The sequence below is a fragment of the Neomonachus schauinslandi genome, chromosome 1, assembly GCF_002201575.2.
Source record: "Neomonachus schauinslandi chromosome 1, ASM220157v2, whole genome shotgun sequence".
NCBI lineage: Eukaryota > Metazoa > Chordata > Mammalia > Carnivora > Phocidae > Neomonachus > Neomonachus schauinslandi.
Genome location: NC_058403.1, coordinates 53,895,294 through 53,921,690, shown reverse-complemented (window position 1 = coordinate 53,921,690; position 26,397 = coordinate 53,895,294). Strand labels below are relative to the sequence as shown.

General features: G+C 35.1%; 1 protein-coding gene across 1 annotated transcript in view; it reads right to left on the bottom strand.

Moving 5' to 3' along the window:
* The window catches only part of DZIP3 (DAZ interacting zinc finger protein 3), a 95,297-nt gene that overhangs the window by 20,233 nt on the left and 48,667 nt on the right, over positions 1-26,397 (bottom strand). The window contains exons 13-21 of the mRNA XM_044919686.1: positions 22,986-23,062; positions 20,684-21,301; positions 18,794-18,826; positions 17,665-17,834; positions 16,637-16,681; positions 12,244-12,269; positions 9,783-9,948; positions 8,246-8,341; positions 7,959-8,086 (exon numbers count right to left, since the gene is read on the bottom strand). Of these exons, the coding sequence (XP_044775621.1) occupies positions 7,959-8,086; positions 8,246-8,341; positions 9,783-9,948; positions 12,244-12,269; positions 16,637-16,681; positions 17,665-17,834; positions 18,794-18,826; positions 20,684-21,301; positions 22,986-23,062 (1,359 nt within the window). The remainder of the gene's footprint in view (positions 1-7,958; positions 8,087-8,245; positions 8,342-9,782; positions 9,949-12,243; positions 12,270-16,636; positions 16,682-17,664; positions 17,835-18,793; positions 18,827-20,683; positions 21,302-22,985; positions 23,063-26,397) is intronic.

Genomic DNA, 26,397 nt, shown 5'->3' with positions numbered 1-26,397 from the left:
TCCTTCCTTGTGCTGCTATATATCTCCTCACAACTAAGTTTTTACACTGACCCATTAATTTGCTATAACATGAAGGAGTTTACAGCAAAAGCATATTTCTCTTTAAGTTTTGCTATGTTCAGACACTTGGGATACACAGGAATTTGAGTTAATATAAATTATTGGAATGATAACCTTAAAACAATGACTTTAAATGTTGGCTAGATTGCTTACTATTAGATTTCAGAGATTACCCACTCACCTTTACTCCAAGCTTCTTAGAAGCTATAGAGACAATGTTTTCTTTTTTTAGATTTAAAAGATTTTTTTTAGATTTTTTTTTTTAAATTTTGTTATGTTAGGTTCACCATACATCATTAGTTTTTGATGTAGTGATCCACGATTCATTGTTTTCGTATAATACCCAGTGCTCCATGCAGTACGTGCCCTCCTTAATACCCATCACCGGGCTAACCCATCCCCTCACCCCCCTCCCCTTTAAAACCCTCAGTTTGTTTCTCAGAGTCCATAGTCTCTCATGGTTTGTCTCTCCCTCCGATTTCACCCCCTTCATTTTTCCCTTCCTTCTCCTAATGCTATTCCTTATGTTCCACAAATAAGTACAACCATATAATTGACTTTCTCTGCTTGATTTATTTCACTTAGCATAATCTCCTCCAGTCCCATCCATGTTGATTTAAAAGTTGGGTATTCATCCTTTTTGATGGCTGAGTAATATTCCATTGTAGATATGGACCACATCTTCTTTATCCATTCATCTATTGAAGGGCATTTTGGCTCTTTCCACAGTTTGGCTATTGCGGACATTGCTGCTATGAACACTGGGGTGCATATGGCCCTTCTTTTCACTACATCTGTGTCTTTGGGGTAAATACCCAGGAGTGCAAGCAATTGCTGAGTCACAGGGTGGCTCTATTTTTAATTTTTTGAGGCACTTCCACAGTTTTCCAAAGTGGGTGTACCAACTTGCATTCCCACCAACAGTGTAAGAGGGTTCCCTTTTCTCCACAACCTCTCCAACATTTGTTGTTCCTTGCCTTGTCAATTTTTGCCATTCTAACTGGTGTAAAGTGGTATCTCAATGTGGTTTTGATTTGAATTTCCCTGATGGCTAATGATGATGAACATTTTTTCATGTGTCTGTTAGCCATTTGTATGTCTTCTTTGGACAAGTGTCTGTTCATCAATGTTCTATTGAACTGAAAATGGAATGAAAAGAAACCAGGTCTGTTTCTACACAAAAGAGATCATGTTCTCAAGTAAAGAAAAGGAAAGACAAGCTTTGTTACTATGGTATGCAGGAGGATGTAGAGAGATTTGAAAAGGAGGTAGTAAGACTTTTTAAGTTGACATCCTCCTTTCCTTTGAATGCTTCCATTACTTTAATATTTTACCTAGCTACAGTTAAGAGTGGGCAATAAAGAGCTGACGGAGGCAGTGGGGAATTCAGAAGACCTGGATTCTTAAATAATAGAGGATAAGGTAGGCATAGTTCTTATCATCCAGCTTGGATAGGAAACAGCTATATATGTTCAGGCAGTCACAACTTCTTAGTCTTATTTTTCTCTTGAATAACATGAGGATAGGATTAGACATTCTTTTCTGAAAGATCTAAGTTCTCAAGCTTACTCTGGCTAGATATCAAGTTTATTATATGAATTTTATTGACAGTAATTTACATTTATTAAGTGCTTATTGTAATTTGTTCAAAATATGTTGCTATTATATAAATCTTCTTTGTTAATTCTTCAATTATCATCAGCAAACATTTACCAAACATTTACTGTAGGAGTGACACTGAAATAGGCCAAAGAAAAAAAGATTTTTTTTTTTTGCTTCCTAATAAACACCATAAAGTAAAAGAAATCAACATTTTACAATTTAAAAATATTTACATTTTTATCATATACTCTTGAGACATGTTCAAGTGAATTGAACAAAGGCTTAAAAGCTATATGAGAACACATACCATGCTCGCTCATGTTTCCTCTCAGCCTAAATGCTCTGTGTTTTTTCCAATCTCAACCTACATAGGCAAGGTTCAATATTGTCTTCAATGAAGTTCTTCCTTGCCACAACAATCATCAGTACTCTTTTTACCCTACAAAATCCCTATTAAGTATGGCGCCATTTGACAGTTATTTATATGTACAGTTGGCCTTGAACAACATAGGGGTTAGGGACACTGATGCCTACCCCCAGCAAATGCAGATGAAAGCTTTATATAACTTTTGATTCCCCAAAAGCTTAACTACTAATAGCTTACTGTTGACCAGAAAGAAGCCTTACTGATAATATAGTCAAATAATATATGTTTTGTCTATTATATTATATACTGTATTCTTACAACGAAGTGAAAGAAAATATTACTAAGATCATAAAAGAAAAATACATTTATGGTACTATATTATATTTATCCAAAAAATCTGCATATAAGCAGACCCACATAGTTCAAACCCGTGTTGAAGGAGTAACTGTACTTAAAAAAAAAACAAAACAAAAAAAACACACACACAAAACATTAAACTTTTGAGATAATCATAGATTCATATGCAGGTGTAAGAAATAATACCGAGAGATCCCATGTACCCTTTGCTCATGTTCCCTCAATGTTAATGTCTTATAGAACTATAGTATATTAACCAGGATGTTGATAATGATAACAGTCAAGACACTGAACAGTTTTATCACAATACCTCATTTTGCTCCCATTCCCATTTCCTCCTCCTAACCTTGGATCACTAATCTGTTTTCCATTTTTATGATTTTGTCATGTTAAAATTTTTGAAATTTTGCCATCTCAAGAATGTTATAGGAATGAAATCATACGGTATATAAGCTTTGGGCATTGACTTTTTTCACTCAGCATAATTCTCTATCTGCAGGGTCTGCTGTGTTTTCACTCTTTCATTTCATTTCATACCATCAGGTGGTATATGTATCTCCTTTTTGTTTGTTTTGGTAGAGGTCTGTCAATTTTATTGATATTTTCAAAGAAACAGCTCTTTGTTTCATGGATTTTCTTTATTGTTTTTCTGTTTGCAATTTCATTACTTCTAATCTTTATTAATTCCATCTGCTTGTTTTAAATTATTTTGCTTTTTTTCCTCTGGATTCTTGAGGAGGGAGCTTAGATTAGATTGAGACTTTTTCAACTCTTTTCAAATGTGTAGTTAGTGCTATAAATCTTCAAAGAACTACTTCAGCTGTGTCCCACAAATTTTGATACATTGTATTTTAATGTTAATTCAGTTCAACATATTTTTATTTCCCTTCAAATCTTTTTTGACCCATGGATTAATTAGAAGCGCTGTGTAGTTTGGAGATTTTCCTGTTATCTTTCTGGTATTGATTTCTAGTTTGACTCCATTTTGATCTGAGTATATGCTTGGCATGCTTTCATTGCTTTTAAATTTGTTGTTTTTATGGGCCAGGATATGTTCTATCATGGTTTCTTATGGCCACTTGAAAGCATGTGTATTCTGCTGTTGTCTGTTGACATGTCCTATAAATATTGATTAAATTCTGTTGGTTGATGGGATTGTAGAAATTCTGTACCTTTGATTTTCTATCTAGTAGTTTTATAAAATTACTGAGAATACAGTGCTGAAATTACCAACTATAACTGCAGGTTTTTCTATTTCGCCTTATAGTTCTATCAAGTTTTGCTTCATATATTTTGAGGCTCTGTTGTTGGGTACATACACCTTTAGGTTGTTATGTCTTCTTGGTGGATTGATCCTGTCATCATTATGTAACGTCCCTCTTTGTCTCCAGTAGTTTTTTGCTCTGAAGTCCATTTTATCTGATATTAATACAACCATTCCTGCTTTTTTAATGTTTTTACATTGTATGCATTTTACCATCCTTTTATTTTCAACCTATGTTGATGAAACTGAAGTTTCTTGTAAATAACATATTGTTGGATTAGTTTTGTTTTGTTTTTGAAATCCGCTCTGCCAGTGTCTTTTAATTGATGTATTTAAATCACTTACATGTAAGGTAATTATTGATGTTAGGGCTTAAGTTTGCCAATATTTTTTTGTTTCCTGTTTTTCTTTTCTTACCGTCTTGTGGGTTATTTGACCATTTTTTAGGATTACATCTTGACTTATTTATAGTGCATTCGAATGTATCTCTTTCTCTCTCTGTAGCTTTCTTAGTGGTTGCACTTGGTATTACAATATGTATAGTCTACTGGTATTGATATTTTCCCTACTTTCACATAGGTCCCTTTACCCTCTACACTTTTAAAATTTAATTGTATTTCCTCTACACGTTAAACTCCACAAGAGATGGTATTATAATTTTTGATTCAAGCACCAAGTATGATTTAAGAAATTAATGAGAAATAGGATGGACTTATTATTTACCCCCCCTCTTTACTCATTCTGATGTTCTTTCCTTTCTGAAGTTCCAAGCTTCTATTATCATTTCCTTTATGTTTACAGATCTTCCTTTTAGCCCTTTTTATTTTTAAAGATTTTATTTATTTATTTGATAGAGAGAGAGACAGACAGCAAGAGAGGGAATACAAGCAGGGGGAGTGGGAGAGGGAGAAGCAAGCTTCCCGCTGAGCGGGGAGCCTGATGTGGGACTCGATCCCAGGACCCTGGGATCAGGGCCTGAGCCAAAGGCAGACGCTTAACGACTGAGCCACCCAGGTGCTCCTCTTTTAGCCATTCTTTAATGGTAGCTTTGGTAGCAACAGATTCTTATACTTTTCCTGTCTGAGACTCGTCTTTATTTCCCTTCTTCCTAAAGGACACTTTTGCTGGATATAGGATTCAAGATTCTTGTTTTCTGTTAGGTTTTTTTCTTCCAGTACTTAAATAATGTGCCACTTCCTTCTGGCCTCCATGGTCTCAGATGAGAAATTCGATGTCATTTGAATTTGTGTTCCCACATGTGTTCTTTTTCTCTGGTTCTTTCAAGATTTTTTGTCTTTAGTTTTCTGTTTAGTTATGTGACTTGGAATGGACTTCTTTGGGTTTATACTATTTGGGATTCACTCAGCTTCTTGAATTTGTAAATTTATGTATTTCATCTCATTTCTTTTAATAACCACCCCCCCATCTCTCTTCTCTCCTCCTGAGATTCTAGTAAGAACTTTAACTCTTTTATTATTGTCCCACAGGTCACTGAGACTCTGTCTTTTTTTAAATCTTTTCCCTAGTCTTATCTCCTCTCTGCTGTTCAGATTAGGTAACGTCTTTTGATCTGTCTTCAAATTCACTGGTTCAATCCTCTGTCATCTTTAATTTATTAGTGATTATATCCAGCAAGATTTTCAGTTATTGTATTTTTCAGTTTTATAATTTCCATCCTTTATTATAACATTCTTTGCTAAGATTTCCTAGGTTCTCGTTTAAAGAGAATTCAATTTTGTTGCTGAAGCACTGTTATGATGGTTGCTTTAAAATCTTCGTCAGACAATTCTCAAATCTGAATCATCTTAAAGTTGTCCTTTGTTGACTGTCTCTTTCATGTTGTGATTGTCCTAGTTCTTTGTATACCTAGGTATTTTGGATATTATGAGACTCTGGATTTAATCTTTTTTTTTTTTTTTTAGCAGGAAGACCCCCTGTGTAATGTGAGGACTGAGTGAATGTGTATTGAGTGTATATGTTTAGCTTCCCATTCAGCCCTGCTAACAACATCCCACCAAAATTGGACACTGACACTCTGTCTCAATGCAGATGAGTAGAAGTTCAGTTCCTCCCTGGTCCCACTGACATTTCCCAAGAAAGTGGGGCACCAACTCTTTCTGCTTTTTGCCTCTGAGTAGAGTGTAAGATCAGCTTCCTGTTGGGCCCTACTGACACCAGGGAAGGAGAAAGCAGAGGGCTGACTCACATTGCTTTGTTGCTACAGGGTGGAGAGCAGGAGATCCATGTTGGGCCCCTCTGGCACCAGCTGGGGAGAGGGGAGAAAAGAGAGTGCCAACTAGCCCCAGGGGTGGCAACTCAGCTCCCCATGAGGAGAGTACAGGTGATACCTAGTACTGACCAGTCCCACCTCAGGTTACCCTAAGTCTCACTGATGCTGGGCAGAGGTAGAGGCTTAGCTTGCTGCTGGATCACACTGACACTATCCTGGCAGAGGAACCACAACACTACCTGCCTGGTGGGGAATGGGAGACCAGCTGCATGCTCAGTACTGCTGATACTACCCCAGCAAGGAAATCTGGTTTCTGCTATCTGCCATGTTGGAACACACTACTTGCTTCTAAGGGGTGGTATGGGACCACTGGAGCTTGACTAGAGTAGGTGGATACTGCCAAAAAGGCTTTCTGTTATAATATCTTCCTTTTCCTGATCCTTTGGATAGAGGAAACAAGCTTTTCTCGAAGCTTTTCCCTATCTACTGGCTGTTCCAGGTTGGTGATTTCTGCAGTACCCCATCTAGGATATATGGGAGGCAATAAGAAAAGTCACTGCCATATCATTCCTCAAGTACCAAGGTCTCGAGATAGTCTATTTTCTTCTACCTTTTAGAGTCTTCCTCTGCTTGTTTGTTGTGTTATATCCAGGGTGTTTTAGTTGTAAGTAGGAAGATTTGCAAGGAATACTACTACTATTTCTTGGCAGAACTAGAAGTCCCTCTGTTTTAAGTAATTTTAAACAAATTAATCTGTACTCTCCATTAGCTCACAATGTCTGACATGTCTTGGTATCTTGGTATGTGCCTTACATAATTCTTCTCACATAATGGGCCCCCAATAAATGTCTGGTGAATGCTCCTTGCATGAAGACATATGCATCCCCTAAAATGGTCTGTTTGTAGTCTCAAGCATACAAAGGGTGCCGAGGTCAGCTATAAGAGTTGAAGGATATCCTCAGACGGTAAAGGAGAAAGGCAGCAGCTCATCTGCATGGATGGCATTACTTTTCTGATCTCTGATAGAACATACATATGGATTGGTCATTGCCTTCCAAGCTAAAAGACAAAGTTTTGAACCCCTAAGTGTGGATTCTTAAGTGACTGTATTCAGCTTAGATTTGCCAAAGCCATCTTAGGTCCTCACCTCCTTGAACTTGAAGCATCTAACTCCAGCAGGGCTAAGCCAAAGTGTTTTTAACTGAGATTATGTTACCAGCACTATGGCATCCAGTTCTTCTCAAAAATTCCTTTAAGGTTGGATGATATCATATATGGGAGAAAATTTAAGACCTAAATCTTTGCCAAATATTTCTCTAATTTCATAATTGATATTGTGGACTCCTTACTCTAAGATATTACCTAGAACCTGTCTATTCACCCTATTAGCAGTCTAAGAACTAATGGATTTCAAATTAGACTTCATGGACAACTGGCATCCTGTAGCATTACTATGTATTAAAATAATGTATTACAAATCATATTATTTCAACTGATATGATTGGAGACAGTTATTAGTACAAAAAGAATAAAACAAGACACTCATTTTCCTCTATTAAGTCAGAATTTTTAGTCTTAGGTATTTAATACTTAAGATTGTTAAGGCAATGTTGGGAGGGAAGTCTTGAGGAATTTGATTCATTTTTAATCTCTTAGTCTTGGAACACAGAAACTCTGAGAGACCAATACAAAAAAGCATTCAAGTGATTTCACGGGTGTCTCTGAGGAATGAATTCATTATATGCCATAAAGAAAGAGCAAATCATTGGTCATATTTTTATAAATTAGAATCATGACCTGAAAGTTAATTCTATTTCTCATGTAATTCTATTATAATCACACTTGTTCAGCCAATATATATAAGGCTTGATATATAGAGTGAGCATTTCCTTATTTCTCAATCCAGCTGGCAAGGCAAAAATATAGTTGGTTTTTAAGCAAGTGCAGGCCTGTAAGTCGGCAGTTCCTAATGTGTAGTCACAATGCCACCTAGTGGCTACACAGGGATTATCGTTTAAAGATCGTGTTCATAAAGGAGCAAATCCAGAATTTCCTGTTATCAACAGATTTGCACTTACTTGGAAACCTTATTGATTCCAAAAGCCACTTGTTGGTTCAGAGATGCAATGATTTTGTCTTTCTTCTTAATCTGCATTTGGTTTTCTTGCCACCGAAAAGTCACTGTTTTCAACTGTCTTTTGAAATCCTGATCAATGAAAAATATTACTTCATAGTAAATTCTGTTCAAGTCACCATATATTAAAAGAAAAAAAAATGGGTTCTTCAAAAAAAAAAGAAACTACCATTAAATTGAACATTTCAACTACTTCTTACTGGCTTCAGATAGAATGGCAAAAGTACTTACTTCACATTGATAGTGCAATTTATAAAGCTGCCGCTGCCGAGCAAGCTTTTCCTTCTCAGTTTCTCCATATTCTGCAGTTACTTTACTGGTTGAGCCCTAATGAGCAAATGGAATATGCATGCCTTATTTTCCTCTAAAAAAACACTAATTCTTTAGTTAAAGGGGATTTAAAGTTGCCATCTAACTCCTACTCATGCTTTATGTCTCAATGCAAACATCACTTCTCCGATTAGTGCAGATAAACCCACCTCTCCCCAATTACAGCAATCACTAAACAATCCCACAGTTACTTGTCTACAGCTACTACTACTGGATAACATTACGTGCATGCTTACCATATTTTTAAGCTTTTTTTGGTAATGCCTTTATTGTCGTAAAAACCGTATGAGGTAGGCACTTATTATTCCCATTTTAGAGATGATAAAACTGAATTAAGTAACTTACCAAGGTTACATAGAAAGTGGAGAAGCCAGAATTCTAACTCAGGCAGCCTGAAGTGCCCAAACACTTAATTATTACTCAGTACCACCTTAGCTTAATATTCAACTTCTCCACTGGATTGTAAACACTATGATCACAGGGACCATGTCTTAGCATAGCTCTTGACAAAAAGCAAGTGCTAAATGTTTTTTGAATAAATGAGGGCATAAACATTTTCCAAAATGTGTGTCATATTTTTATTGTATTTTGGAGCTCTCATAACTATTGAATGAAAACCAAAGGCCCCATATTTAAACTTTAGTCTGAAATCCAAAGCTGAGACTATGTCATTTCAGTTAAAATATAAGTATTCTATTATTATAATTGGAAAGGGAAAAGGAAATATGACAATTATCAGCCAGGGAATCATTTTTACTAAATGTACCCTTAGACAATCAATATTCCTACATACTATGGAATAGGTTATCATTAAATTACCTTTTCATGAAATTATCATTAAATTACCTTAGTATAGAATTCTCATTTAAATCAAGTGATTTAAAAAAAAAAAAAGTCACATGCTTTGTCTGATTTAGTGTTCTACTGAGCACTTAAATCACTTTCACATATAGGTACATCATTCCCAAAGTGACCACTACTAGGAAAGGAACCAAAGGAAAACAAAACAAAACACTGTTGTACATTAATATTTTTGTAGACATGTCATGTCTACAACCAGTTTAATTTTTTAAAAATGAACGTACCTTTGTTTTATAAAACGCTTTTTCTCAAAATTAAATCAATGGGATTAAGCCAAGTTTTTTTTCCCTTGTGGTATTTGAAAATCTTTCACAAGGAACACATTTGTGATCAACACTGCCTAATAATTAAAGCCAGGAAATAGTCTGAGGGCTAAAGAGAAAAATTTCAGCTCCTAAGGTTCTTTTTCCCCTCTACCAATCCTGTCCCTCCCTCTTCCTGTTTTTATTTGCTCCTCACAAATACAGCACAGACCACTAGGCTAACATGCTGTTCAAAGAGTCATGGCAAAAACAAAGGTTAACAACTGTTTCTGGAAGAACGAAGGCAGGGCTGTACCCTGTCCGATCAGGCTTACCTGCTCTATCATGTCCAGAATATGCAATTCATCCAGGCTATAGAACTTGTCTTCAGTTGCAGAATCCTCTTGAATATCACTTGCATCATCTTTCATAAATCCACTGACTGGGTGTTGATTTGCTTGCTCTTTCTTCAACTGCTCTTCCTTTCCTACCATAGTTGGGCTACAGTGGTGACATAATCAGTGTAATTTTTTATAATGGTTGAGTGTTTTTCATCTAAGTCATTGCTTCCCAAGTTAATACTGTACTGGTCTCATGAAATGTTCAGCATCAGAAGGGTTCATGGCCAAAGAAAGTTTAAACAGTGCTCATATTATGTATTTCTCTTGACAATTCACAATGAATTTATTTAGCATATATGAAATAGCACTCATTCGAGGTACTATTCCATTCATCCTAATGTTTTCAAGAATTATGAGACCATGGAGTTTATTTTTCAAATTATAATAATTAACACCAGTTACTTTTAGGGAAATAATACTTTGGGAAATATTGATAAACATCACATCTGCTATATTATTTTATCATCTCAGCATTCTTGACAAGTAGGTTGGTTTAATCAATTTCATTGCTTAGGTCCAGTGTACATTTAGATAGAGGGCTGCAAACAGCAACATAAAGTAGATTTAAAAATGGAGGTTTCTTTCGTAATAGGACTTAAAAAAAAGAAACTGCAGTGATAACATGGATTTTAGTAACTAGAAAACTACTAAAAAAAGAATGAAAATACTGTAAGTGCAATGACAATTAAATCATTTCTATACCTATGTCTAAAAATTTAAATGCATGCTACTATCCTTTCAAATTGGCCTACTACTTATAAATTTCCTTCTTAATCTCATTAAATGGTAACAATAAATAGTACTTTTACTTGTAACATGACATAAATGACTTGATTAGTGAATAGAAAGAAAATACATAACTCTAGGATGCATTATTACTTCTTTTAGGCACTGAAACCTAGAAAACAATGGCATCTAATGCTTGCAGAGTAACTTGTAAAACACTATAAAATAGTCATTAGGTATCACTAAGGTATTCTAGAATGACTCAAACATTTTGGAAAGTTCAATGAAATCAATTGCTTGTGTAGACCACTGGTTCCCAAACCCAATCAATTTTTCAAATTATCTGGAGTTTTTTTTTTAATTATTATTTTTGCAGGTACCCCGACAACTCTTAAGTATATAGAAGAATTTGTATTTTTGAAAAGCTCCAGAAGATTATTCCTAAATTTTTAAAGTTTAATAATAGCATTGTGATAATATAGGAAAATGCTATCAGTAAGAGATGCAAACTGAAGCATGTAGAGGTAAAATTACATGAAATTTAGGATTGAAAACACTTCAACAAGGAAGAAAATGTTAAGGGAAAATGAAGCAAATGTGGAAAAACACTGTAATTACTGAATCAGGATGCCAGTTACATATATTAATGTAGATGCATATTATTCTCTTTACTTTTATGCATATTTGAAAATTCTCATATGAAAACAAAGGTCCCTGGGTAATCTGATGATCATTCAGGTTTGGGTCTACACTGTAGGTAAAATAAGCAAAATGATTGATAGCACTGTTTCACTCTTCAGTAAATTATTTTTATGGCACCTAGACCTGGCTTGAAAAAAGCCAAAATCAAAAAACTATTGCTCTAGTATTGTTTTGCTCAACTTGCTGACTTGACAGAGAACATGAAAACCCATCTTGGATGATGAACCATTTACTTACCAAGTAGATCACGCCATTATCAGTGAGAAAATATCAACTACAAGTGATGACTTTAAAGTTAAAATATGTTCTTGCTACCATTTTAAAGATATCTTAATAATTTATGTCCTCACAGTGAGTTCTCTAAAGTTACCGATTTTCAATTAACAAACTTTTTGGTGGGTATAATGAATCTCTTCATTGTCTCCCCTACTTCCATCCTCTACTACATTGTCATCAATCACATAGTTGTACAAATAACAGTGAGCTTCAGACATTAAAAGGCTGCCAGTAAAGGTTCAAAATTCATAGTTAACAATTGGGATTAAAAACAACAACAAGCTGTGGGTTAAACAAACCAAATCAAAATAAACTCTTCCATCAAAGAGGTCATTAGGACAAACAATGATCTGTTCTTTAAGGTTAAATCTTACCTAAATTAGATTTGGCTAACCACAACCTAGACTATATTTTAAAAGATTTTATGCTGGATCCAAATTAGTCTTTGAATAAAAAAGCAGTTAGTACTGTGTGACTCTTGAGTAGCCTTATATAAAAACAGTGAGAGATTCTATTCTCCCAAAGTAAATGATAATTTACTTTTTATCACTCTGTTAAAAAGTGACAAGTTATTAAGACAAGGGATTGTACCTTCTTCTTTTAGAACACTTTTCAAGGCAAGGCTGTGTCATACCGGCAAAGCACACTTTGAAAATAGTAAGAAAAACTGAAAAATTAAACCAATACTTACACTTGTTCTTCTTTTGATTCCTTATTCTGAAAAACAGCATCAAGAATTAGTAATCTATATCAACTTGTCTGTACAGCATAGTAATATCAACTTGTTCGTACAGCATAGATTTAGATCAGTGTTTCTCAAACTTCTTTGACCACAGTCAAAATAAGAAATATATTTTATGTCATGATGTAAATGCACTTATATATAGATCTTTGTACTAAGTATAAAACTGAAATTTAAGTTCCACTAAATAAACTTTACCCATAGTATGTGTTATATGGACTGCATGTTTGTGCCTCTCCCAAATTCATATGCTGAAACCCTAATTCCCCAATGTGATGGTAATTGGAGGTAGGGCCACTGGAAAGTAATTAGGTTTAGATGATGCTCTGCAGTCCTCGTGATGGAATTAGCGCCCTTATAAGAGACCCCAGAGCTAGATCTCTTGCTCTCATGTGTGCTCTTTCTCTCCACCATGTAATGATAGAGCAAAATGCCATCTGCAAACTAAGAGGGCCCTCACCAGACACCTAATCTGCTGGCACCTTGATCTTGGACTTCCCAGCCTCTAAAACTGTGAAAAATAAATAAATGTTTGTTGCTTAAACCACCCAGTCCATGGTAGTGTTTGTTATAGCTGCCTGAACTAAGACACTATGTGATGAATTCTGAAGCTTTTTTTTATTCCTACTAATTCTATTTATTTTATAAAATGGTAGTTGTGACCCACTAAATTGGTTTTGTAATCTACCACTGACTCATAAGACAACTTAAAAATTATTGATTCAGATATTGGAAATAAGTACTGGGGCCAAGTTTGCACCTACTGATAATCTTGGGACAGAGTATGTGTAATTCTCCTTTATGGAATACTACTAACTACAAGAGTTCTTGAAAATCTACACATAAGGTAAAAGCAAACTGATATATTAAGAAATCTTATAGAAAAAGTGTCAGGGAGATCACAATTAGAAGGAAAGGTTAAAAAACCCTAAATTTTAAGTTCATTAAAGTAAAACTATAAAGGCAACATACTACATACAGGTAGTCATTGATACTACATACAGGTAGTATCAATGACAACACATACTAATTAAGAGTATTAATTACTTTTATACATTACCCTTCATTAAGAGTATTAATTACTTTTTTTTTTTTTAAAGAGTTTTCTCTAACCAGCACATTTTTTTTTTTTTTTTTTTAAAGATTTTATTTATTTATTTGACAGAGAAAGACACAGCGAGAGAGGGAACACAAACGGGGAGTGGGAGAGGGAGAAGCAGACTCCCCGCCGAGCAGGGAGCCCGATGCGGGACTCGATCCCGGGACTCCAGGATCATGACCTGAGCTGAAGGCAGTCGCTTAACCAACTGAGCCACCCAGGCGCCCCAAGAGTATTAATTACTTTTATATAAATTAGAGTATTAACTTCTACTACCACCTCTTATTTACAAGAAACTTCAGGGTCTTCTTCCCCCAGATTCCATGACGTACTTACAAATTTGTTTTGTTTATTTCTATATACTAAATGGATTTTTGCATTTCAATGTCTGATCAATGTCCAGTGCCAATCTGATTCTATGATTTAGAATTATCAACTCCTACCTTGGTTCCAGTTTACCTGGAACCAACTGACTGGAAAGACATCTGGTTGTTAATAATGAATACTTAGTATAGGTGAATAGTTTCTGAAACTTTTAGCTCTTCTTATATAACAACTTCTTGTCAACACATGCATCAGCCTGTTCTACATGCATCTCAGCAACTTCCCTTCTGTAGAGAGCACACCCAATTTGAGGGGCTAGATTTATTTCCTGCCATGTTTCTTTTTTTCCCAAAGGCTTCATCACAAAGCCTTCTATTCTTCTGCCATCTGCTTTATCTCCCTTTTCTATTTTAACCCTTAATTCCCCTGGGTGGGAAGTGGGAGTAGGAAGGAGGATCTAATTAACTCCCAAAAGAGTTATTTATAATTTGGACATATTAGAAGCTGAATACAAAATCCTAAATGAAGAAAGAGTAACTACAAAGTCTCTTTATCTACTAGTTACAAGTTATCACTACTGTTCCCTCTATTTGCTATACAAATTTTACTTTTTCATCATATTCTTCCAGAGTCCCTGATAGATCTTTGTAGGACTTCAACTTAATGTTAGGTAGAGATATTGCAGAACAAACCATTAACAGAGGACACAACTTCATTCATAGGGACTTTGTTCTTATTCTGTACAACACAAGCTAATTTCTGTATGCTAGAATTTTTCATGAGGAAACTCCTGATTAGAGAATGTGATTGACTTAGCTTTTTACAACTGGTTGCTTATATTATAACCAGACAATTCTTTGTACCTACAATAACAAAGTATAATAGGATTATTGTATGTGAAATAGTCATATGCAAAAATTTCAGCATTTTTAGGTCCTATACTTTAAAATTCAGATAAAAAAGATATAAGATCTCTCTTCTAATGTCCAAATCTTATCTTGATAAAATTATCTTCAAAGTATCTCAACTTCTTCTAATAAAATAAATTGGAAAAAAAACTTAGGTTGTAAAAAATAACAAAAAAACTTTCTGACATTTAATAAGACATTTACAATATTACTAGCATGTGAAGTTTTGAGCTGTGTTTACATTTATTTCCAATTGTGTTAATTCCCTGTTTAATTTCAATTTGACATAAAAGTGGGACTTTCCACTGAACTAAAATTGAGAATCTGAGTAACCATATTTTAACTTTTTGGAAGAAAACTATATACCTTTTTGGAAGAGATAAACTATACCCCTTTGGTCTGGCAACTGTGTATTTACTTGGCCAGCTTTATGTAGTATTAGACCTGGGATTTACTAATGTTTGGCAAAAATTTTAAAATGTCAGCTAAAATAATGGACCAGGTTGTGTTTTGTCATACAAGAATTGCCTAAAAGTAAGTCTTCTTATTTATCTTTTAAAAACATAGTTTTCAAAATAACTTTTTTTTTTTAAGATTTTTTTTTTAATATATTTATTTATTCATGAGAGACAGAGAGAGAGAGAGAGAGAGAAGCAGGATCCCCACGGAGCAGGGAGCCCGATGCGGGACTCGATCCCAGGACCCTGGGATCATGACCTGAGCCGAAGGCAGACGCTTAACCGTCTGAGCCACTCAGGCGCCCTTCAAAATAACTTTTAAATGAAATGGTAAGTTATAATAAATGATGGTTATGATAAACATGAAAATGATATTGATATTTTATTCATCAGAGCATAAATAACCTTTATTTTACCCTTCACCTAAGTGTTCTGTAACTTTCCCTTCATTGTGTTAAATTTCATTTATGATTAAAATTTGTGTATACTTCCAAAAGACTAGATAACATGGGCTTACCTGATTGTAGTTGGGCAAATACTCTAAGTTTATAATATGATCTACAGAGTACATCTAGATTTTAAGTGTATGTTTCAGGCCAGAAAATAAAACTTTTTTTTTTCCCCACCATAAAGTTTGCAAAGCATAATGGTTAGCTCTATGCTTGATAAAAACAAAAAACAAAAAAAACAAAACTCTTGAGTCCAAATCCATAGGAATCTACAAACATCAAGAGTGAACCAAAATGTAAATGAACTTTGGGTGATTATGATATGTCAATGTAGGTTAACCAATTGTAACAAATGTACCACTCTGCTGGGGGATGGTGATAATGGAGGAAGCTATTCATGTGTGGGGGCCAGAGATATATGGAAAATCTCTGTACCTTCCCTTCAATTTTGCTCTGAACAACAACAAAATTGCTCCAGAAATACAGTCATAGTTAAATAAAAAATTAAGTCAAAAACAAAACAAGACTCAACTTTCCTTTGAAATTTTCCAAGCAATTAAGAGACTTTTTGCTAAAACTGTTATAGATAGTAACAAGAAGTTGTTTATTTTGTAACTGGCAAAACAAAGAAAAGGAATGAATGAAGCTTCTTGATTTGTACCATTTTTGTACATTACTGCATTGGTGAGAGCCTTGGACACAAAGAAGAAAATCAAGATTTCTTAAGGTTTTGAAAAATGCTTCTGAATATATCACTAGAAATATGATGAGAAGCTGTTTTTCAAACACTGAGTAGGCATTTTTTAAATCAGAGTGGTATGCAGAAATTAATGAAATTTCCAAATACTTCAAAGTTTCTCATTTGTATATTTAAATGTATAATTGTGATTTAGGGAAGTGAAGTAGGACACACTGCAAGTTTAAATCATTCAGGATCTAATATATATAGACTTCTCTACAGCCACATATTCAATAATGATTGTAAGTCATTTATGTTATATGTCTACTTGAATTAATTTTAAGTTCTAACAGTAAATCCATGTATTAAATCTAAGTGTTCATAATTAGACATCCCTCTATTATAATGCTAATGCAGTCACTTACCTTTTTATTCTTAGTCTTTTTCTTTTTCTTTGGTTTACTCTTAACCTGACAAGAAATAAATCAATTAATATGCAATTCAAACTGCACAATAAGTTATTTTGCAAAATATATTTCCTCTAACCATGGAAATCTTTTATCTTCTAATATTATACATCACATTTTCTTCCTAGATTCTATAGAAAATTATTTTCTTTTTTTTTTTTTTTTAAAGATTTTATTTATTTGAGAGAGAGAGAATGAGAGAGAACACATGAGAGGGGATAGGGTCAGAGGGCAAAGCAGACTCCCTGCCGAGCAGGGAGCCCGATGCGGGACTCGATCCAGGGACTCCAGGATCATGACCTGAGCCGAAGGCAGTCGCTTAACCAACTGAGCCACCCAGGCGCCCAGAAAATTATTTTCATTTTCACTTTGATTTTAATCTCAGTCTTCTGCTCTTGAAAAAATCATTGATCTATAAAGGAATAACATATCAATGAATAGGCTATAGAAAAAAACCTCACAGATCCTCATTTGCATATGTGCATGCATGAGCAACAAAGGAGGAAGGGACTTAAAAAAAATCAACATATTCAAGTCCATAAGAGGAAAAATTAAGTCTGGGAATAACTTAGTGACCATATAATAACTGTTAAAGAAATACAGAGATTCCATCCTGCATGATTTTAATTCTACTCCTGTGCAAATGGCATTGAAATATCCCTGTTTTCTTCTTTCTCTCTTCTGTTCCCCATTATGCTTTCTTCTAGTTTCTATTAACTTCCCATCACTCAGGATGAAGAAACATGTTCAGAAATCTAGCATAGTGCCTGGCACATAACAAGTGTTCAGTAAATGCTGGCAAAATAAACGGTTAAGGCAGGAAAGATTCTGGAAGAAGTACTAGGGAAAGAACCATTCCAATTCAAGCTCTGTGTAAACACTATGATAAACAAACTAAGATCATCTGAGATGCTGTAAGGACAGCACACGCAACAAACTAAAGGCCCTGATTAAGTTCTAATTTGAATATTAATGAGAGCTTATACTTCCTGGAGATCTTTAATAGATTCTGTTGAAGATTCACTGGGTATTGACGCTCCATCTTTATTCATTTCTGCTAACTGTATTTCAGGGTTTGATTTCACATTTATATTGTACTCCATGAGGGGTGGACTTAGTTCTTCTTCCTCATTCTGTAACTCTTCTATTTCAATACCTAAATGTTAAAAACAAAACACTCAAAATCGGGATGCACAGTTTTAGCCTCAATTATAAACAAATCCTATTATAAACAAATCCCTCCTCCCCACCCCCCCCACCATAAAACACCATCCCAGAAACAGAAATAGAAGACATCTTACTCTGTTCCATCACTAGATGAAAATGAAATGCCCATTTATCAATGACCAAATAGGTACAGATATTAGCCTAGAACCAATCAGTACAAACCCAAATGTTGATACTTTACTGTTATCTTAAGTAGACTCTAAATATCAGTAAATACTGTTATCTTAAGTGACTCTAAATATTAGATATTCAGAACTTAAGTCGACTCTAAATACTAAGTTTTTGAGGATCCTGACATTGACCCTATTAATACTAAAACTAGTATAATTTTAGGATAATGAACATTTTTTATTTCTAACTTAAACATTTTTATTGCTTAAGTATAATTTTACTCCAAACAAAACCCATGGTGTTGTTTTCTTATGTATAATTTTACTTGCACAATATGAATTGCATTAAAAAAAAATCCACAAGAGCACAAAAATAGAAATTAAAAAAATCAGCAATTCACCACCTGGCAAAAAGAGTATATAGTTTAACAATGCACAGTTAACCAGATCAAAGCTACATAAGCTAAAGAGTAGCATATACGAGCAGGTAAAGCAAGCAGGCAGACATTTCTGCCTGTTGAAGTATCCAATGTGTTAAAAACAGTTAACAAACTACGGGTAAATCCTGGAGCACATGCACTAAGACCAAAGCAGAGTAAAAAGCCTCATACTACATTCAGCTGACCAGTAGTAATTTGACCACATGATTTTCCAAGCTTATAACAAACAATTACGGTTTATCATACAGTTTATCTGACCAAGTAAAACGCCTGTAAGTATCCCCTAGCTGTCCCAAGTTGGAAAGTCATCTAGGCATTTTGTTTTTAAACATACTTACGTTGACTGCCCGTTATTGACTGTAGAGCAATTCCTATGATACATAAAGAAAAAATTTAAGATGTACAATTGCAAATGCAACCAAAAAATATCTGACTGGGACTAAGAAAAGCCAGAAGATTTTTACGCTGCACCAATTAATTTTATTATTTTTTTTGCACCAATTAATTTTATAACTGTAAAAAAACTAGCTTCACTCATGAATCCAGTTTAAACAAGGCATAATCTTTAGATTATAACATAAAGCTTATAAACTCCTGTTTAGAAAAGGAAAACAAAATTTTGATAGTTCATAATAGATAATGCCTAGAATATAAACACTTTAAAACAAGTAGCACATTCTTATAATTTAAAAAGTCTAAGGTCATGAAGTAATAATAGTCAATTATGAAGCAAACCTCCATTGAAAGTTTGAGCATTTTTTTAGCAATATGAATTATCCTGATCAGTCCTCCCTCTCTCTTGCCTATTAATAATTATTAAGCATCTACAATGCATCAGGCCCTATTAGGCTCTAGATATTGAATGGTGAAGAAATAAGACAACTTTACAGTGATTTAGTGGGAACAGCAGATATTAATCAAACAAATGAAAACAGCAACTGTAATAACTACTAGGAAAGAGATAAGATACTAGGAAAGCCTCTATTAAAGAAACTTGAAGTTTTTCAGTCTACCTGAGAACTGCTTGAAATGCTTTGAATTTATTTAGTGCTCAAGTATTTCCCAAATATTACCTTTATTCTCGTTTGTTACGAAAAATCTCAATGTAAAAAAAAAAGTCTCTTATTTTAAGTCAAGGGTTCTTGCATGACTTTCTCATATCATCAAAGTCAGCATTCTCTTCTTTTATGCTCAAAGAAAGCTCTTAAAGGTTAAGCAGGAAAAAAAAATGGTATCCCAGAACCTTAGTAAAAGGACTATTATTGGGGCCTAGCAATTATCTCTGAAGAAAATCTGGACCGGTTCAACAATTACTGGAAACCTGGTAAGTTGTACGGTTACATAGCATCAGTGTGGTCATCAGTTGCTCAGTAGGTAATACAACTAATAACTTGGGGACCAGGAAAAGTAACCCAGAATAGCATTGTACGGGTTTCAGTGATGCTGACATGCCTTGAACTCCACTCCCCATGACGACAAATGAGAAGCTATCCAGGAATGTGGAAGAGGAGATATGAAGTCTTTCCCATATCAAGAGACAATGTCTGGGAATGGCTACTGCTGACCTTGGATACTTGCATAAATATTATTTTATTTTTTTTTAATTACCCATGGGCATGGCCAATGGATAGCTGCCAAACTTTTAAACTAAATGTCATGGTTCTGATAGAAAGGAGGAGAAAACATATACTCCTGCTATCTAAAAGGGTATCCTTGAAACACACAGTACCTGTATTCCATGGTTTTCCTTAATTTTATAGTAGTGATAAAACTCCTTTACTTAAAAATCTTCAACAATTCCTTTCTGAAAACAAAAACTCCTCGACATGTCAAGAGAAATCCTCTTGAATGTATTTTCTTTATTAACTTTCCCCTACTTTGATCTCAATAAGGCAAAACTTTTTAGTTCCTGCATTACAATATATTTTTGTTTCTATACCTTTGTTCTTGTTTCCTTCTGAAATGTCCTTCTCCATCTTCTCCACTGGGCTAACTTTTACATGTCATTTAAGAATTCCTTAAATATTACACTCTCCAGAAAGCTTTTTTGGACTCTCTTAGGGTAGGATTCTGGAACATCTCTAGCACTATGATTTTTATTAGTTTCTTGATGAGTCTATCCTCCCAAGAATGTGAGCTCACTGAATCTCCTGCCCTTAGCACTGTGTCTGGCACATGGCAGATACTCAGTGAAGGTTTACCAGCTGAAGTAAGTAATTATTTTGTACCTTGTTGATAGCAGGATAACATCCTCTGGATGATTTCTGGTACTGGTATGCCTAGGTAGATGGACAGTTGATGGTAATCAAGGGAGATATTCTCAATGGGATTCTCCTTCACTTTCTCAATATCCTCTTGCTTCATCCCAAGGCGCAGAAGAATATCTGAAACTTTTTTCCAAATTGAATTGAATTGTGACTCAGTGAGACCATTCATCAAAATCTCACTAAGGAGGATATCCCTGTATTTGCACAGCCTCAAGATGTCTGCAGACTTAGAGAGATCAGAAGATGGTGGTTCCATATTCCAGCCTTTTTTGGGTGCAGGGAATACATTCAAATGTTTTATGAGAGCTAAGAGGAGGTACAAGTCAAACTGTTTGGACTGTGGTAGCTCCTTGTTTGGGGGATAAAGCAGATGCCATGCTCCACCCAAAGGGTGATTGGTCCAAAGATGGTTGTAGTAGGGTTCCAGCACATTCTTGTGTATAAGAAGCTCTTTTTTCAAAAGAGGGGGTGGCATAGCCTCATCAAATATTTGCCGGACAATGTCAGTACCAGAAATGATAATTATATGAAGCAGGTGATAGAAATAATTATAATCAAGTTTGAAGATAGGCATTTCATCTGAAAATGAATTTTGAGAAGTCAAACATTCCACATTAATGCTCTTTTTCTATGTGGTCTCTCGTATTACATCCTAAGCTCCTGTAGGACAGGGACTATTCCAAAAGAATGAAGTAGAATACAGTGCTTTGCCACAGCCAGTGCTCAACAAGCATGCTGCTGTCTAGCTGTCAAAAAATCCCAACAAAAAACAATATATTCCCAAGCAAAAGAAATCACAAAGATTAATCACCGCAGAAGCCTTTCAACCATCCAGGGTTTTGTTCAAGTAAATGGCTCTGGCAACCAAATGGCATAAAAAATATTAGGCCTTTGAAAATTCTGAAGATTGTCAAGAATGGTAACTGCCAGTGTTTAATTATACTTTATTTAAGCAACTATATTTTATTTTAATCAGCACTGTCCAGTAGAACTTTCTGCGATAAAAATGTTTTAGATTTGGTTTGGTCTACTAGCCACTGAACACCGGAAATGCTGCTTTTTTGACGAACTGAATTTGAATTATATCTCATTTTTCTTAATTTAAATAGCTGCACATGGCTAGTGGCTACCATATTAGACAATACAGAACTATTTCAAAAAACATAAAGTGACCTAATGCCTTACTCTTCAAAGTGTAGTCCACAGGCCAGCAGTGGCATCGCTACAGGAGCCTGTTAGAAATGCAGAATCTTAGCATCCCTCCCGCCACCGCCCCCAACCCAGAGCTACTGAATTGGCACCTACGTTGTAACAAAATCACCAGATGATTTAAATATATGTTAAAGTTTCAGACACACTGACCTCATGATGATGTTCTTACCCTCTCAAAAAACAAATGACTAAGTTTATTAAGTTTATTAAGATATTTCATCAGTGAAATGGAATAAAGCATGAGAATGAACTACTTTGTATTTTTCTGGCTTAATATCACTTCCGAAGGAGGAAAGTAGACTGAGGTGAATTAGAAAGTAATAAGAACTTGATATATGATGGTGTATTTTTTGTATGAATACCCAAATACATATTTATCATAAAATGCAGCTTTATTATTTTATCCTTCATGATTCTATGTTTCAAGAAATTTTAAAACTAATATTCTGGTTTGATATACTTGACATACACCATGGAGGCAAGCAAGGTTACAAAGCAAATGACCCAAGGAGCTTTCTCTCGGCAGCCAAATAAGACACTGGCTGGGATCAAGAACATTCATTTCCCCCTAGCAAGGATGACTGACACCAAACTATTCTTCCATAGGACTAGGAGCCCTAAAGTATCCAAGTGCTGAGAGGCTGGCATTTCTTAGCATGCTCCTAAACAACTGGCACCTAAGTTTAGACTACATGGCCTTAAGCCCAAAATCTTCATGCCTTCCATTTAGCTCTATTAACAGGGAATGCAACAGGAGAGGAGGCATTGGTAGGGAACACCTGCCGGAGTCCAATCTCAGTGTGTAGTCACAGCTGTATACACCAGACCTAGCAGACTTCTCTACAGGATGCCAAGGTAATATAAGACCCATTTACCTGCTGATTTCTGTCCATGAATTCCAGCCTATGCCAAGTGATGCTTACTTAGTGTAAACCCAAGCCCAGTGAATGATAAACTAAACACATGGTTGTTAATGGCATGATACTGTACAGAGCAAGTCAAAACTTTTAATACAGTTTTTAAGAGGAGGCATAGAAGAATAAAACAGTACCTTTTGTACTAAATTTTAAACTGATCTTCGGTCTTATATCAGTATCAGTGATTTTCAGAGACATTAACTTTTTATAACTGCAAGTAGAAAAAAATTAAGTTACAGTTAATACCAAAGTCAATCAAGATTTCTGGCATCAGCATGGCTAAGTAAGTGAGCACTTTCTTCTCCTGGAAAAACTTAAAAACAAAGAAGAAAAAGGAATGAACAAACAAAACCCACCAACAATGACAACCCCACACTGTCATTTTCATTGGAATTATGAGACAAACAGATCTGCTAGATTTATATCAAGAAAAAAAAAAAATCATGGGACTAGCTTATTCGTAAAAAGGCTATATGGCAGCAGAAACATTGTAAAAAAACCCAGCAAATCCGTAACTTCTTCCAGACCCCCCTCCAACATAAGATCTTTCTACCAATCACTATTCCAAGGAAATTCAACTCATTCAATGACTAGTGATTTAAAAAAGAAAAAAACAACAAAAAAAGGAGCAACAAAGAAACGAGCATAACAGCAATACAAATAACTAGGAAAAAATTAGGTTAAAAGTAGCAAAATTTATTAAATAGACGAAACACTAAGTAAATGTTGCCATAAAACAGATGAAAAACTTGAGACTTGGCACTGAGATGAAATCTCCCACAGAAAACAAACAAAAATGGGACAATACCACCACAGAATGTTTGTTTAATGAGGACAGAGATTTTAGTGATGCTTGTTGTTAACTGTTTTATCTCCAGCACCGTAACACTGCCAACCAACCACTACACTGGAAACATTTTTAACTCTTAACAGTATGAAGTACTGGTGAAGATATTGAGCAATAGGGATTTTGGTGGTGGGAGTGTAAATTGGCAAAACCACTGTGGGAAACAGTTCAGCAAAATCTAGTAAAGTTGGAAGATATGGACAAATGGCCTACCAGTTCTACTCCTAGGTATAAATTCTGGAAAACTTTCTGCACATATACATCTGGAGACATGTCCAGCCATGTTCATCATAGCACTGTTTGTTACAGCCAGAATTCAGAAATAACCCATATATCTACCAGTGTAATTAAAGTAGTACAGCCTTACAATAAAATTATAGCAATGAATGGAAAAACTGTAAGAATGCATCACACAAATAATATATAGGTAAGCATAAAAAACATAAGTATCAATAACTACAGCAAATTTATATGGACTACACATTCCAATTTAACAAGAGACATTGTCAAGTTGGATATAAAGAAGCAAGACCTATGCTGTCTATAAAAACTCTCTTTAAATACAGACATATACAGGTTGAGGTAAATAAATGCAAACAGATATACCATGCATATATTAATCCAAAGAAGATAAAAATGACTAACAGGTACATGAAAAGATGCTCAACATCACTAATCATCCAGAAAATACAAATCAAAACTACAATGAGATATCACCTCACACCTGTTAAGATCAGCTATTATCACAAACACAAAAGATAATGAGTGTTGGCCAGGATAGGGAGAAACAGGAACCCCTTTGGTGGGAATGTAAACTGATACAGCCACTAGGGGAAACAGTATGGAGGGTCCTCAAAAAATTAAAAACAGAATTGATCCAGCAATCCCACTTTTGGGTATATATTATATATCCAAAGGAAATGAAATCTCTAGCTTGAAGAGATACCCATATCCCCATGTTCACTGCAGTATTATTTACAATAGCCAAGACATGAAAACTATAAATGTCTAACATGGATGAATGGATAAACAAAATATGATTTACACACACACACACACACACACAGGAATACTATTCAGCTATAAAAAAGAAGGAAATCCAGCCATTAGTGACCACATGGATGAATCTGGAGAGCATTATGCTAAGTGAAATAAGCCAGATAGAGAAAGCCAAATACTATAGGATATCACATATATGTGGGAGCTAAAACCCCCCAAATTCACAAAAACAGGAAGTGAAATAGTGGTTGCCAGGGATGAGGGTATGGGGAAAATGAGTAAGGGGGTCAAAGGGTACAAACTGGGGATCCAATTCCAGTGTACAGCACAGTGACTATAGTTAACAATACTGTTTGTATACTCGAAAGTTGCTAAGAAAGATTTTTTTTTTTTTTTAAGATCTTATTGATTTATTCTAGGGAGACAGAGAGAGAGAGCATGCATGTGAGCAGGGGGAGAAGCAGAGGGAGAGGCAGAGAGAGAGAATCTCCAGCAGATTCCATGCTATGCACAGAGCCCGACATGGGCCTTGGTCTCATGACCCTGAGATCACAACCCCAGCCGAAACCAGGAGTCTGACGCTCAACTGACTGGAGCTACCCAGGCGCCCCAGAAAGTCGATCTTAAAAGTTCTCATCACAAACACACATGAAAAATGTTAACACATCCATCACCTCACACAGTTAACTAACCTTACTGTGGTAATCATTTCACAATACATATACGTGTATCAAATCATCACTTTGTATACCTTAAACTTATATAATGTTATATCTTTAAAAAGCTAGGAAAGCGGCACCTGGGTGATTCAGTCGGTTAAATGTCCAACTCTTGATTTCGTCTCAGGTCATTATCTCAGGGTCCTGGGATCAAGTCCTGTTTGGGCTCCGTACTCAGCAGGGAGTCGGCTTGAGATTCTCTCCCTCTCCCACTGCCTCTCCACCCAACCCTCCCTCTCCCCCCCACCCCGGGCTCATGCACACTCTAATAAATAAATCTTAAGTTTTTTTGTTTTTAAGACTTATTATAGGGGAAAAAAACCAGCAACAATATGGAAAAAATAAATAGATCATGACCAACTGTTATTTATCCCAGGAAAGTAAGGTTGGTGCCCAATCTGGTCTGATAACAGCATTTCAAAATAAGTGAATGTAATTCAGCATATTAACAAATTAAAGAATAAGAAGAAAACCATATGATCATCTCAACGCATGCAGAGAAGCATTAATTCAATACCCATTCATGATCAAAATTTTCAGAAAAGCAGGAAAAGAATTTCTTCATCCTAAAAAAAGCTCAACTATAATCTACAGCTAACAACATACTAAATGGAAAAAAGTGGTCTTCTCTCTAAGATCTAGAAAAGGCAATGATGTCTACTCTCACCACTTGTGTTTAACATTGTACCAGAGGACCTAACCAGTGCAGTAAGAAAAATAAACACAAAGTATATAAATTGGAAAAAAGAAATAAAGTTGTCTTCAGCCACAGATGATATGATCATCTGTAGAAAACCTCAAAGAATCTACAAAATGCTATTGGAATGATTAAATACCAAGTCACAGAATACATGTTCAGTATATACAATTCTATATAATAACTAGAAATTAAAATTTTTAAAATATCATTTGCAACAGCATAAAAAAACAAATAGGGACAATCTGACAAAATATTTACGATACTGTACACAGAAAACTATA